This window comes from Carassius gibelio, chromosome A9, assembly GCF_023724105.1.
Source record: "Carassius gibelio isolate Cgi1373 ecotype wild population from Czech Republic chromosome A9, carGib1.2-hapl.c, whole genome shotgun sequence".
NCBI lineage: Eukaryota > Metazoa > Chordata > Actinopteri > Cypriniformes > Cyprinidae > Carassius > Carassius gibelio.
Window position 1 is genome coordinate 14,737,013 of NC_068379.1, and position 13,515 is coordinate 14,750,527.

A 13,515-nucleotide genomic window follows, 5' to 3' on the forward strand; every position below is an offset into this window, starting at 1 on the left:
ATCACCAGTTCACCAAATCTAACTGAATCGTTTTAAACGGTTCACAACTGCAATATGCATTAGTACTCAGAGTACCAGAAGTACCAGAGTGATTCATTTACTCAAACTTAAAGCGTTAAGACATTTTTAACTTCAAACTATTGCTTCTGGCTAAAATAGGAGTTCATAATCCCAGTTAAAGGTGCCGTAAAAATGCATTGATACAATATTTTAAATGATATCTACATAAAAGGTATGTGGCTTTGGTAAGGGAAAAAATTCTCCTGAAACGGTTTTACATGTCCATTTACAAACCTAGGATTTGTTCCTAGAATTATTTGGAAGGGTCATGAATAATAATGTTGAGCTCTGCTCTGATTACTTGTTTCATGGCCAAAAATATTTTCTGTCCAGCGTGAACGATGGAGAGATTAGGCATCCAACCTGATATGTCTGAGCCTGTATCAGACAAAGATACAGATTTTAAGAGATTTTGAAAGAATGTTTAGCGTCCGAATGAAAGAGGCTTGAGAGAGTTTTCTGTGAAGATGTGGACGCAGCTGTTATAAGCATGACTCTGTGTTGCTGTTATAAGCATTTTTGCACTTGTCTTTTCCACTTTTTTTGACACTTTAGAAAGTTAATAAAGTAGGACGTTGCAATTTATGGTCAGCGATATCTTTATCTATCTTAATTGCTAAATATTTTAAAACATTTCGGTTTATTTTTATTTATTTATCAGTTTTAATAGCAATATCTGGCAACATTGCATCGATGTGAAGGTCTGGCTGGCCTAGAACATGGGCTGGTAAATGTTATGCAAATGTTGGTGGTGTAAACATTAATGATCCCTACTGTAACGTCACAGTTGGTGTTTTGTTTGGATTCGCCTCTTTTTCAGTGGACTATTGCAGCACGAGATTTCAATAGTGTTTGAGGCTCACGATATTTCACGATCATTTCCATGTACATAACTCTGATTCAACTATGCCAAGGTAAATAAAGTTTTCCATTCTCTGGCACCTTTAACAGCAATATGTTCAAATATCATTTTGCAAGCTTTTCCATGAAGTTATTAAAATTTATTTTTGAATGTTCATTGGACGTCCAGCTTTTTTTTTTTAAATGTTTTTTCCTGGTTATGAGAACATTAAGGGAATATTTGATCATTTTCCAAACATTATGGAAACGTTACTTTTGAATTTTCTCTGAACATTGTGAAACAAGTAGTAATATTTAAAAAGATTATATGAATAATGTTTTTTTTTGCCAACGTTTTGAGAACACTATTAAAGAGCGGATAACTTTACATGACAATAAACACAATTGCAATGCAAAATTGACATTTAATTGATCACGGAAAAAAATAAACATTCCAAAATTGGTGTTTGCAGCTGGGGTCTTCTATTGTACTTGTCCATTAAATGTCAACTGATTTAGTCATGTTAACTCAGATTGCTCTGTTCTTTTTCTTTCTTTTTCTTTTTCTTTCTTTTTTCTTTTTGCAGTCATGTTTTACTAAAGAAAGTTTAAGGACTAATCATAAAGAATAAAAGGTTGTTAGGGTTTTCTCTTTAACAATGTTTTTTTTTTTTGTGTGTGTGTGTGTGGTTTCAATAAACTTGCTGACAACCTTCTATGGATTCTATGGAATTATATCCCCCAAGGAATCAAAAAGGTCAATTTGGAGGAAAAAAAGTCAGCAACCTTGAGATATTAGGGAACTGTGAGATAGATCAGTCATGACATAAATAGTCAAAATTACCTTTTTCTTCTCTATTTATTTTTATTTTTTTTAATCTGTTGTGGAAATAAGCTTCCATATACTTAAAATCATTTACTGCTTAATATAGTATTTTCTTCATATTTGTAGGAGCACACTTGTCTGTGGAAAAACATCTACTTTTGGCAAGTTCCAGTAAACATTGGACTTGAAACATTCTTATTTATTGTCAATATGACATTGGACTCAAGAAACACCATGTTAACAGAATTTGAGAACCAATTACAATCCGATAAGATAAGTATGATTTTTCAAATTCGGTTTGTGCATTTATGTTCAAAATGGGAAAAATACGAATTCTATCTTGAGATCCAATGAGAATCACCCAGCTGCATAAGCTCCCCTTTCTGCAACACATGAGAACCATAAGTGTTAATGAAGAGGGAGGGACTATCGTTAATTAGCTGAAATCTGTAGAATACAAAAAGACCAAAGGGCAGTATCTCCACATTGTGTTTAGCTGTTAAACAATGGCTGGAAGTTGGTGTTTGGTTCAGATTTTGCTGGTTTGTGCTTTCTGCCATGCTGTTCCACAATGGAGTAAATCGCTTCAGGATGTTCAATCTCTGATGAACCAGCAGTTTCCGCTTCAGAAACCAGTTCAACAACCAACTTACCAGCAGTTTCCGGTTCAGAAGCCAGTTCAACAACCAAGTAACCAGCAGGTTCCTCAGCAGTTTCTGCCTCAGAAGCCAGTTCAACAACCAAGTAACCAGCAGGTTCCTCAGCAGTTTCTGCCTCAGAAGCCAGTTCAACAACCAACTTACCAGCAGTTTCCGCTTCAAAAGCCAGTTCAACAACTACCTAAACCACAGTTTCCGCTTCAGAAGCCGGTTCAACAACCAAGTAACCAGCAGTTTCCGCTTCAGAAGCCAGTTCAACAACCAACTTACCAGCAGTTTCCGCTTCAGAAGCCGGTTCAACAACCTAAACCGCAGTTTCCTCTTCAGAAGCCGGTTCAACAACCTAAACCGCAGTTTCCGCTTCAGAAGCCGGTTCAACAACCTAAACTACAGTTTCCGCTTCAGAAGCCAGTAGTGCAGACAGATCCTATTGATAAATGTGCTGTAGCTGATTCTGAGCAGATTCAATGTGGTCTACCTGGCATGAGTGGTGCTGAGTGTGAAGCTATCAACTGCTGCTTTAACGCACAGCAGTGTTACTATGGGAGGACGGGTAAGTGTTCTCAATCTTATTGTTTGTTAAACTGATTCTCTGCATTAACCTGCTCTTGTACCTTGTTCTAGTAACTGTCCAGTGTATTAGAGATGGTCAGTTTGTGGTAGTGGTGTCTAGAGATGTTACTCTGCCTCGACTGAGTCTGGATTCGGTTAATCTACTGGGTGGAAACGACCCACCTTGTGCTCCTGTGGGGTCCACACCTTCTTTTGCCATATACCAGTTCCCTGTGACCGCATGTGGCACGAGTGTGATGGTGAGCAGCTGCTACTGGTTTTATTCTGCATTTGCTTATGATGGACAGGATGCTGCCACTGTTTCCGTTCACAGGAGGATGGTGGATATGTGGTGTATGAAAACCGAATGACCTCGTCCTATGAAGTGGGGGTTGGACCATATGGTTCAATCACAAGGGACAGTCATTTTGAGTAGGTGATCTATGACTTTGTGTGAACACTAATCCCTGACAAATGCTACAAGCTCACTGTGTGTTGTCCAGGTTCCTCTTCCAGTGTAGATACTCTGAAACTTCTGTGGAAGCTCTGGTTGTGGAGGTCAACTCCGTTCCTCCACCTCTACCAGTAGCTGCTCCTGGACCTCTCAGGGTGGAGCTCAGACTGGCCAATGGCCAATGTGTCACCAAAGGCTGTGCTGAAGGTAAGGTCTTGCCCTGTGTCTGCCTAAAGCCATTCAAACTTGACTCTGGTTAAACCCCAGTGTTCCTCAGGAGATGAGGCCTACACGTCCTACTACAGTGATGCTGATTATCCAATCACAAAAGTCCTGCGAGAGCCTGTGTATGTTGAGGTGCACCTTATGGAGAGGACTGACCCCAACATTGTCCTAATGCTGGGACGTTGTTGGACGACTTCAACCCCCAGTCCACTCAGTCTCCCCCAGTGGGACCTTCTGATCAATGGGTGTGTACAGCTGATCCTTATCCTGTTAGTCTGCTGGGAGGTCCTTTCTAACCTTCTCTTTTGTCTTCAGATGCCCTTACCAGGACGACCGTTATCTGACCACACTGGTTCCAGTGACTGGATCATCTGGGCTTCAGTTCCCAACCCACTACAAGCGCTTTGTTGTGAAGATGTTCACATTTGTAGATCCAGCTTCACTGGCTGCTCTGCAGGAAACCGTATGCCCCCCTTTTAATTTAACATTTGTCTTTACTACTTGTGGTTTCTATGACTTGAGCCTCTTTCTTGCCTGTCAGATCTTCATCCATTGCAGTACAGAGGTGTGCCATCCATCATCTGGCTCTTGTGAGCAAAGCTGCACCAGGAAACGTGAGTTCTCTTACTCTAGACAAGAGGAACTGAGCATTTTATAAAAATTCTCACTTCTAACACTTCGCTTTCAGGAAGAGATACTCGTATCAAGGCTGTCTCTGGGGAGCAGACGGTGGTTTCTAGTGGACCAGTTACTCTAGTCATGTAAATCTAGTTTTTAATAAACTTTGCAGAACCCTGAGGTATGTTGTCTATTGGTATTCTGCAGAATCTGGTATTAAATTCCCCTCTTACCAGGTTTTTTTTTTTTTTTTTTTCGCACTATTAAACCAGGGTTCCACAACCTTTTTGTAAGGTTGTGCGTCCAGAGTCCTTTATCCATCCTCCAGTTGCTAACCTGGAGCAGCACAAGGCTCCCCTTTTTAAAGGGCTAATTGTTAACTGGCTGTTTAACCCGGGGGTTCTCAACTGGTCCCACCCTGGGACCCACATTTTCCCATGGTCATTAAGTTGCGACCCACTCTTTAGAATTCAACCAACAAAATTTATTCAAAAATAACTGAGAACACTTGCATATTTTATGTACAACGTGCATTTCAGAGCTTAAGCTACTAGACCCCAGCAGAAGCTGATGACGAATTGCATTAATGCACATAGTAGGCTATATATATTAGTCTAAATAGTAATACATTTTAAGATACTGGGGGGGGGGTGAAATACTGAATTGTTTTTTTACACTGTTAAAGAGTTGGATTCCCATGCTAAACATGGACAAAGTTTCAAAAAATAAGTTGTACGTTTTGTTCCAAAAAATCTCTTCCGGTTTGTCACAAGTTTCGGAATTTTTTTTTTTTTTAGATGGGTCCTAAGGGCACTTCTCCCAGAAGAGCGTGCGCTCCTGTATAGCAGAGACCTTCACTGATCAGAGCGAGAGACCGAAATGTCACAAGTGTTTTTAAAAAACAGCATTAAGGGACCAGTGGATGGAGTTTATTTTTACAGAGCATCAACGGAGTTGTGCAAGTGTTTTTGTTCCCTGCATTTCAAAGATGCTTGTTTTACAAACAAGTCCCAGTTTGACGCCGGATTTGCGTAACGTTTATTTCTTAAGGATAATGAAAAAGGGTCACGATCGTGTGCTGGAACCGCAGGCGGTGAGTAAAACTGCTTCGAATATCTCTGTGTTGTTAACTTAGCTATCGGCTCGTAAGCACATCAAGTAAACATGCGATTTGTTGTCATCAAACTGCACTTTACACATGTACAGCTTAAAAAAAAGACGACAAAGTGGAACTTAGTCATTTTCCAAAACCGCTAAACAAATATATACGGTTTCATACCACATAGAGACGTTGTTGCTGATGCTGCTCTTGTTAAATTTCAGTCTCTGGATCATAAATATATGGCTGAATCTGGCTGTTAGCCATGGTTTGTTTTGGATGTTTTTTTTTCCTCACGGTAATGTCACAGCTTCCAAACGCTCTCAACGCAAAAAGCCTACTCGTGCTTGTGATTCTCTAGCTCCACCCACACATCACACCTCCAGGCGCTCGTGTTTTTCGGGAAAAATCGTTGCGTATCTTTCTCTTATAAATATAATAAAGACTTTTTGGAGTTATGAAGGATGCAGTACTACTCTATTGGTACTCAAGATTAACAGGCTATTGAGTGAAAATGAGCATTTCACCCCCCCCCCCCCTTAACATGATGTAAAATGTATGATTAAGTAATACTTAATTTAGACATTATCATAAAGTGCATTTTTATAAAGTGCACTCAAGTATGTTAAGACCTATTGTGATTAAAGTGTAATCTCTTTTAAGTACACTTAAGTGGCATTTAATTTAAACCATATGATATTATCTGCAAATGCACTTTTAAAAAGAGTATATTTTTTAGATTGGAACACACTTAATACAATTAAGCACACTTATTTTTCACAAGGGTATATCTGAACCGAGAAAACAAACAATTAACAGAATGAACTGGTTTTTGTGAAAGATATGTTGATCATCCTGAAGAAGCCTCCTGTTCCTCCACCACCCCATAGTGCTGAAATTGAGGTGTTAAAATGAGGACTTGATTCTTTAAGTACTAATTGTTGGTGTGAATGTCTCTGCTCTAGTTTGGTGCGGGTTACTGACAGTCTCTAGTGAGTGTGAACTTTTAGCGGCTGGCAGATTCATGGGATGAACTCCTGCTGAGCAAATAATATTTTTGAAAAGTTGCAAAGTTGTTGCCACCACTCGAAAATCGCCCCTCGCTTCCTAGGGGGGTATTGTTTATTTTTTTCACCTCCAACAGGCTAGTGATTGATGAGAGAGGGAGCCTGTCTGTGAAAAGAACAGAGAGAGGGAAGTGAGCAGGACAGGGAGGTGGAAGAGAGAAACAGGCCTAAAATAAGCCACTCATGGGTTTGGACTGCTCACAGGTCAGTGGTGAAGATGTGTTCTCAAGCCATCACATAGGCCACATGACAGGGATGGCAGGCCATCACTGGGGGCCTTAAAAAGAGTGGCCGTCAGCTCTATTTATGGAGCAGAAATTCAGCCACTGACATGCGCTGTCAGCTCATGATGGATTAGTGAGAGAGGCCTGGATAGGCGGGAAGAAGGGTTATATTATTGCAGCACTTTGGTTTTAGGGACAACATTTCATGAAGCATTTACAGGCCCCATTCAGGGATCGAACTGAGATCCTGATCATTAGACATCAGTGTTTTTATAGACTAATAAATGAGTGCAGTGGCGTGCACACACCTCTGGAGGGGCAGGGGCGAAATGGCCGTACGAGGGCACAATCACGGACCAGGGGTGGCGTGTGGGGGGTTTGTTCCCCCTCGGCTAGGGGTGGACGATATGGTAAAATATCATGATTATTTTTTTAAATATCATGTTTTAATCACAAAAAAATTGTTATTATTTTATCTTTCTTATTAAATAATTAGAACAAAGATACACATTACAAATACACATTATATACAAATAAAATAAACCGTGTTTAATTGTCAGGTACAATAGTATTTAGCAGGAGCATTCAAAAATGTTTATGAACAAATATAATAATAAAACGCTATATACCTTGATTCCTATTAAAGCAACTGTATTAAAGTTTTTCAGTCAAGAGTATTGAGTGATTTTTCTCTTTGTGTTTGTTTTTTATTAACATTAAAGGAATAATTAACCTAAAAATGTAAAAAGAGTTAGCATTTTATTTTTTATTCCTTCATGCGCTCACTCAAAAGTTGTTTTAAACCTTAATGAGTTTCCTTCTTCTGCTAAACATAAATGCTATTTTGAAGAAGGTGGAAAACCAAACATTTCCTGGTCCACAGTGACTTCCATAGTATTTTTCCTACTACTGTATCAAAGTAAATGTGGCAACTGTTTGGTTATCCAGATTCTTTAAAATATCTTCTTTTGTGCTCGACACAAGTAATAAATTAATATAAATTTCGGACAACACTGAGTGAATAAACAATGACATAAATTACATTTTAGGGTGAACGATCCCTTTAATTACAGTCGGCAGCATGTAGCATACTGTCCCTTTAAGACCTGCACACATCTAATATGCAGACATGCATCTGTTTCTTTCAGTTGTTTACTTTTATTTGAGTCATAACTGAGTCTATACATAAACCTTGTGTGTTTTGACAGTATTAGCACAAAACATAACTTCAGTAATCAGGCACAGTTTGACGGGCTTTTCCATTTTCATTCGCATGCTTTGAGTGTGCTCTGGGGGCAGACCAGACCGCAAGGGCACTTTAGCGTCTGACCTCAAAGGGGCAAGGAGTTTATTGCTTGTTTTTGCTCAATTTTGCCAACGAAAGTAGTTCCAGACAAAGATCACAGCAATGTTTTGCATCTCTAAGCAATGGACGGTGTTTACTTATTGAATTAAATCAGATTTTTGAAAGAATCGGTTGAATAAATGATTCAGTGATTCACTCATTAACACAGTCAAATGCTTTGTTTCTGAATGAATCAGCCGTTTGAATGAATCGGTTGAATCTCAATGACTCACTCATTAACATTCACTTGCTGTCACATACTGGCGGTTTTAATTACACATTTCAACAATTTTTTTTTCAATGTTTTAAATTATTTCAAATATCAGTATTCAACATTTTATTAAAAACTAATCATTAAGCCTATTTATGCATCTGTAACTGCAGATTCAATGAATCCATGTCCTAAATGCTATTTCAGATGCAGAATCCAGAAATGTTCTCTTATTTTGGAATGAAAGACACTAAGTACTGGATAAAGTGCTTCTTATGCTTACCTAAAAAATACAAAATGGAAGAAATAGTTAAAATCTTGCTACTCAAGCTGTGTATGAACACACACACATATATATACAGTATTGTTCAAAATAATAGCAGTACAATGTGACTAACCAGAATAATCGAGGTTTTTCGTATATTTTTTTTATTGCTACGTGGCAAACAAGTTACCAGTAGGTTCAGTAGATTCTCAGAAAACAAATGAGACCCAGCATTCATGATATGCACGCTCTTAAGGCTGTGCAATTGGGCAATTAGTTGAATTAGTTGAAAGGGGTGTGTTCAAAAAAATAGCAGTGTGGCATTCAATCACTGAGGTCATCAATTTTGTGAAGAAACAGGTGTGAATCAGGTGGCCCCTATTTAAGGATGAAGCCAACACTTGTTGAACATGCATTTGAAAGCTGAGGAAAATGGGTCGTTCAAGACATTGTTCAGAAGAACAGCGTACTTTGATTAAAAAGTTGATTAGAGAGGGGAAAACCTATAAAGAGGTGCAAAAAATGATAGGCTGTTCAGCTAAAATGATCTCCAATGCCTTAAAATGGAGAGCAAAACCAGAGAGACGTGGAAGAAAATGGAAGACAACCATCAAAATGGATAGAAGAATAACCAGAATGGCAAAGGCTCAGCCAATGATCACCTCCAGGATGATCAAAGACAGTCTGGAGTTACCTGTAAGTACTGTGACAGTTAGAAGACGTCTGTGTGAAGCTAATCTATTTTCAAGAATCCCCCGCAAAGTCCCTCTGTTAAAAAAAGGCATGTGCAGAAGAGGTTACAATTTGCCAAAGAACACATCAACTGGCCTAAAGAGAAATGGAGGAACATTTTGTGGACTGATGAGAGTAAAATTGTTCTTTTTGGGTCCAAGGGCCACAGGCAGTTTGTGAGACGACCCCCAAACTCTGAATTCAAGCCACAGTACACAGTGAAGACAGTGAAGCATGGAGGTGCAAGCATCATTATATGGGCATGTTTCTCCTACTATGGTGTTGGGCCTATTTATCGCATACCAGGGATCATGGATCAGTTTGCATATGTTAAAATACTTGAAGAGGTCATGTTGCCCTATGCTGAAGAGGACATGCCCTTGAAATGGTTGTTTCAACAAAACAATGACCCAAAACACACTAGTAAACGGGCAAAGTCTTGGTTCCAAACCAACAAAATTAATGTTATGGAGTGGCCAGCCCAATCTCCAGACCTTAATCCAATTGAGAACTTGTGGGGTGATATCAAAAATGCTGTTTCTGAAGCAAAACCAAGAAATGTGAATGAATTGTGGAATGTTGTTAAAGAATCATGGAGTGGAATAACAGCTGAGAGGTGCCACAAGTTGGTTGACTCCATGCCACACAGATGTCAAGCAGTTTTAAAAAAACTGTGGTCATACAACTAAATATTAGTTTAGTGATTCACAGGATTGCTAAATCCCAGAAAAAAAAATGTTTGTACAAAATAGTTTTGAGTTTGTACAGTCAAAGGTAGACACTGCTATTTTTTTGAACACACCCCTTTCAACTAATTGCCCAATTGCACAGCCTTAAGAGCGTGCATATCATGAATGCTGGGTCTTGTTTGTTTTCTGACAATCTACTGAACCTACTGGTAACTTGTTTGCCACGTAGCAATAAAAAATATACTAAAAACCTTGATTATTCTGGTTAGTCACATTGTACTGCTATTATTTTGAACAATACTGTATATATATATATATATATATATATTTGCTTCTTTTCCATTTTGCATTTACTTGTACATTTACTTTCAATACTTAAGTATGTTTAAGATTATGAGTAAGATTATGAGATTTAAGAGTATGTTTAGAATACTTTTCGTACGATAAATATCAAACTTTAAGACTTCTACCAAAGTAATTTTCTGGTAAGATATCTGTACGTTTACTTGAGTATGACTTTCAGGTACTTTATACACCACTGGTTTTTACTGTAATTTTGATAAGATAAATGCAACCATGGTAAGCATAGAAGATTTTCAGCAGGAATTTTACAAAATTTGTAAAAAAAAATCTGACCCAGACCTTTTAAATGGCAATATGTACATACACGCACAAACAGTACAAACACACATTTAAAAAAATTAATATTACATTTATATAGCTTCTTTCTAATATATATGTATATATAGCATTTGTAATTAATGAGACTAAATTCATAATTGATTATGTTAAGCATATTAAAGAAAAGGTCATGAATGATGTCATGTTCAGTTTGTTTCTGCATGGTGAACCAAGTTGTTTTCACAGATCAAAGCAGGGCTTCCTATTACAATCTAGCATTTAATACTCTTCACAATGTCATTATAGAGGCTGCTGAGTCTGCCCAGGTTTTCTCCAGCACAGCTGCTCCAGCGGGTCGAGTGCATTCTCCAAGACTGGGCCAGGTTTGGAATAGCAGTGATGACCCCTGGAGTGAAAGTCTGCAGATCCCGTTACGACCCCCCTTCAGCCGTCCAGCCGTATGATTTATTTATCTGCTCAGAATTTACAGCTTGTGAAATAGTCTCAGTTAACTGCACAGAGCGGGACGGGGTGCAGAGCAGTGCTGGGGGTAGGTGGAACAATTGAGCCAGCTTCATGGGAGGTGCAAGATCAACCTGTGTGTGCACCAGCGTTTGCAGCTGGTGTATGCGTTCCTCATGTCTGACGCACCTCACTCAAGGAGGAGCCTATAAATCCAGTCAATAAGGAGGAGGGGACGTGTCACATAACTCTGGTTGTCATTTTTTTAAGATGTGAAGAAACATCACTCGGCTTGTTTTCTTTTTTTAAATACAGCTATTTCATGAAAGCTTGTGCTAACATTTATAGATAAGAGCACTCGGTGGTCTAGAGCCACTGACCTTTACACTCTTAAAAATAAAGCTTCTCTATTGGCATTTATGGTTCCAAGAAGAATCTTTAACATCCATGGAACATTTCCATTCCACAAAAGGTTCATTACTGAAAAATCTTCTTTAGATTATATTTATATAAAAGCCATTTAGAGCCTTTATTTTTAAGAGTGTACAAAGATTCAGCTCTGGCTTTTAGACATTTAAAGGACTGAAGCACTGAATATACACAGACTGTCTCCATTTTAGTTCTTTAGTGGTTTATTTTGCTCTAAAACTCTCAGAAACATAAGCACAAAGGTTGGTGTGGCTTATAAAACCCTCCAAATAGCAGAACTCTCCCATACTGTTCACCAGTATCGCATTTTGCATTTATTTATCTCCTTAAAGTCAAAATGAAATCAAAATTGACAATATTTACTTTATTTGCGTAAATTGATCGTTTTGTGGTGAACAATTCATCCATGCAAGTCAATCCACACAAAAAAAATGTTTTGGCTTCGTAATCTTTAATTAAAATCTGAAAATACCCCTCAGCTCTGCATTGGAGGACCTTACCTGATGACGTAGGTTTGACAGTTTGGGTGTCTGCTCAGCATCCATAACCACAACCCTCCAACTGACAGTAGACAGGCTGCCCGTGTGTTTGCGATGATTGACAGCGCGTGAAAGGAGAGATGGCGATGAGGTGCATTTTTAGTTGTGGCATTCACAAAACACTTTTCCCATTCTCTAAAACTCCCTCGTTACTGTCCATATGGCTTGAATTTTTACATTTCGAGCAAGGAGGGATAACAGAGAGGTCACGGATGTGCTCAAAGCACTTCACACGTGAATGCTTCAAAAACCGATTGTTTGCGTTTAGATCTGCCTCCATTTCTGAATGAAACACCTACTTTTCTAGATCCAATCAGGTGCTAGTTGTAAAATAAAGCCACGCCCACTATTTTTCCACATTTAATATTCCGTTTCTCTTGGAAATAAGTCACAACACTGGAGAAAAGTCATTTGCAACTTCCGGTTCACGTGGACTTATAACAAACAGGTTATTTTAAACCTGCATGCAACCAGATGATAATTTTACAATTGGTGAATGGGTTTTAATTTTTTATATTTATTGGATGGGTCTGAGAGTGCAAAGAGGGGCTATGAGAAAACACTGTTCTTTAACATAGTCCTGTTGTGAACTAGGCTGAGGTGAGTGATTGTGCTGGTGGTTGTGAGCTGGGCACTGCGGGGGCCAAAGGTCATAAAGACTTTTACCTCATAAATGTCTGCTCTGGGCCTGCAGGTCATGATCTCAGTGTGGTGGTGGGAACTTCTGACATATCATGCATATATTTTTATGTAAAGGCTTCCAAAGTCGAATATTTGTCTTTCTGTACTGTCTGGAAAAAGAATGTTGCTGGTTGGGAGTTTAATAACTGTTGGAAGACTTTGGTATGTAGTGTTTGAAATCACAATGTACCCTGTGTTACATATTGGACCTTGATCTGCTGGCATGAAGAGATGTTTCAGATTGATGTCAAACAGAGTTTCCAAAAAAAAAAAAATTGTAAATACATTTTAAATCAATAAACAAGCCGGCCAAAATAAGTATATGTTCTCTAATAACTAAATGCTGCTAGTGCCAAAAAAATGTTTTCTATATATATTTAAAAAAGGGCAATTTAAACTAGAATTTAAAGCAACGTGTAACTACAACAGTTTGTCATTAAAGTAAATATAATTTGTAATATTACATAATGAACAAAATTTTATTTAAATATATTTTATTAATTATAGATGTATTATTAAATTATATAATAATAATGATAATAATAAATAACTTTATCTAATAATATAATATATTTATAGCATTATTTACGCTTAAATAATTTTTAACAAACAAAATATTACTTGAGTACATTTTGCAAGAAAATACTACTTCAGTTTTTCTACTTCAAAATTTCATATTTAATTCATGTTTTTATTTGATATTCTAATAGAAATTTACTACAATAGCAATTTCTTAGTGAAATCGTTTGTACACCAATTTTTATATAGCAGCGTTTTGTCATGACACCATCAAATATGGCATTACACATTTTAATTTACCTTATTTTATTAATAGACAATAAATAATATAAACTTACTCTTAGATATTGATTTCTTTCCACAAAAATAAGTGAAAATTACTCAAATAAGAGAAAACT

At 37.8% G+C, this 13,515-nt stretch overlaps 1 protein-coding gene across 12 annotated transcripts; it reads left to right on the forward strand.

The window, feature by feature from the left end:
- The first annotated feature begins 2,204 nt into the window (after positions 1-2,204).
- Positions 2,205-4,414, forward strand: LOC128019699 (zona pellucida sperm-binding protein 4-like). 12 transcript variants are annotated; one of them, XM_052605834.1, is made up of 10 exons: positions 2,205-2,427; positions 2,482-2,553; positions 2,680-2,938; positions 3,010-3,197; positions 3,272-3,369; positions 3,441-3,598; positions 3,669-3,861; positions 3,932-4,079; positions 4,158-4,230; positions 4,305-4,414. In XM_052605834.1, the coding sequence occupies exons 1-10, from the start codon at positions 2,233-2,235 to the stop codon at positions 4,379-4,381; spliced, it is 1,461 nt and encodes a 486-aa protein (XP_052461794.1). In that variant the 5' UTR covers positions 2,205-2,232; the 3' UTR covers positions 4,382-4,414. The 12 variants fall into 12 exon arrangements, with proteins under 12 accessions (XP_052461794.1, XP_052461785.1, XP_052461790.1 ...); XM_052605825.1 differs by having other exon boundaries at positions 2,205-2,728; positions 2,768-2,938; XM_052605830.1 differs by having other exon boundaries at positions 2,205-2,553.
- Positions 4,415-13,515: the final 9,101 nt, after the last annotated feature.

Bases quoted from the DNA above. Each gene is read 5' to 3' on its own strand.
- LOC128019699 (XM_052605824.1), top strand. From the start codon at position 2,233: ATGGCTGGAAGTTGGTGTTTGGTTCAGATTTTGCTGGTTTGTGCTTTC. The intron at 4,080-4,157 runs GTATGCCCCCCT...CTTGCCTGTCAG, and splicing joins TGGCTGCTCTGCAGGAAACC to ATCTTCATCCATTGCAGTAC. The intron at 4,231-4,304 runs GTGAGTTCTCTT...CTTCGCTTTCAG, and splicing joins GCAAAGCTGCACCAGGAAAC to GAAGAGATACTCGTATCAAG.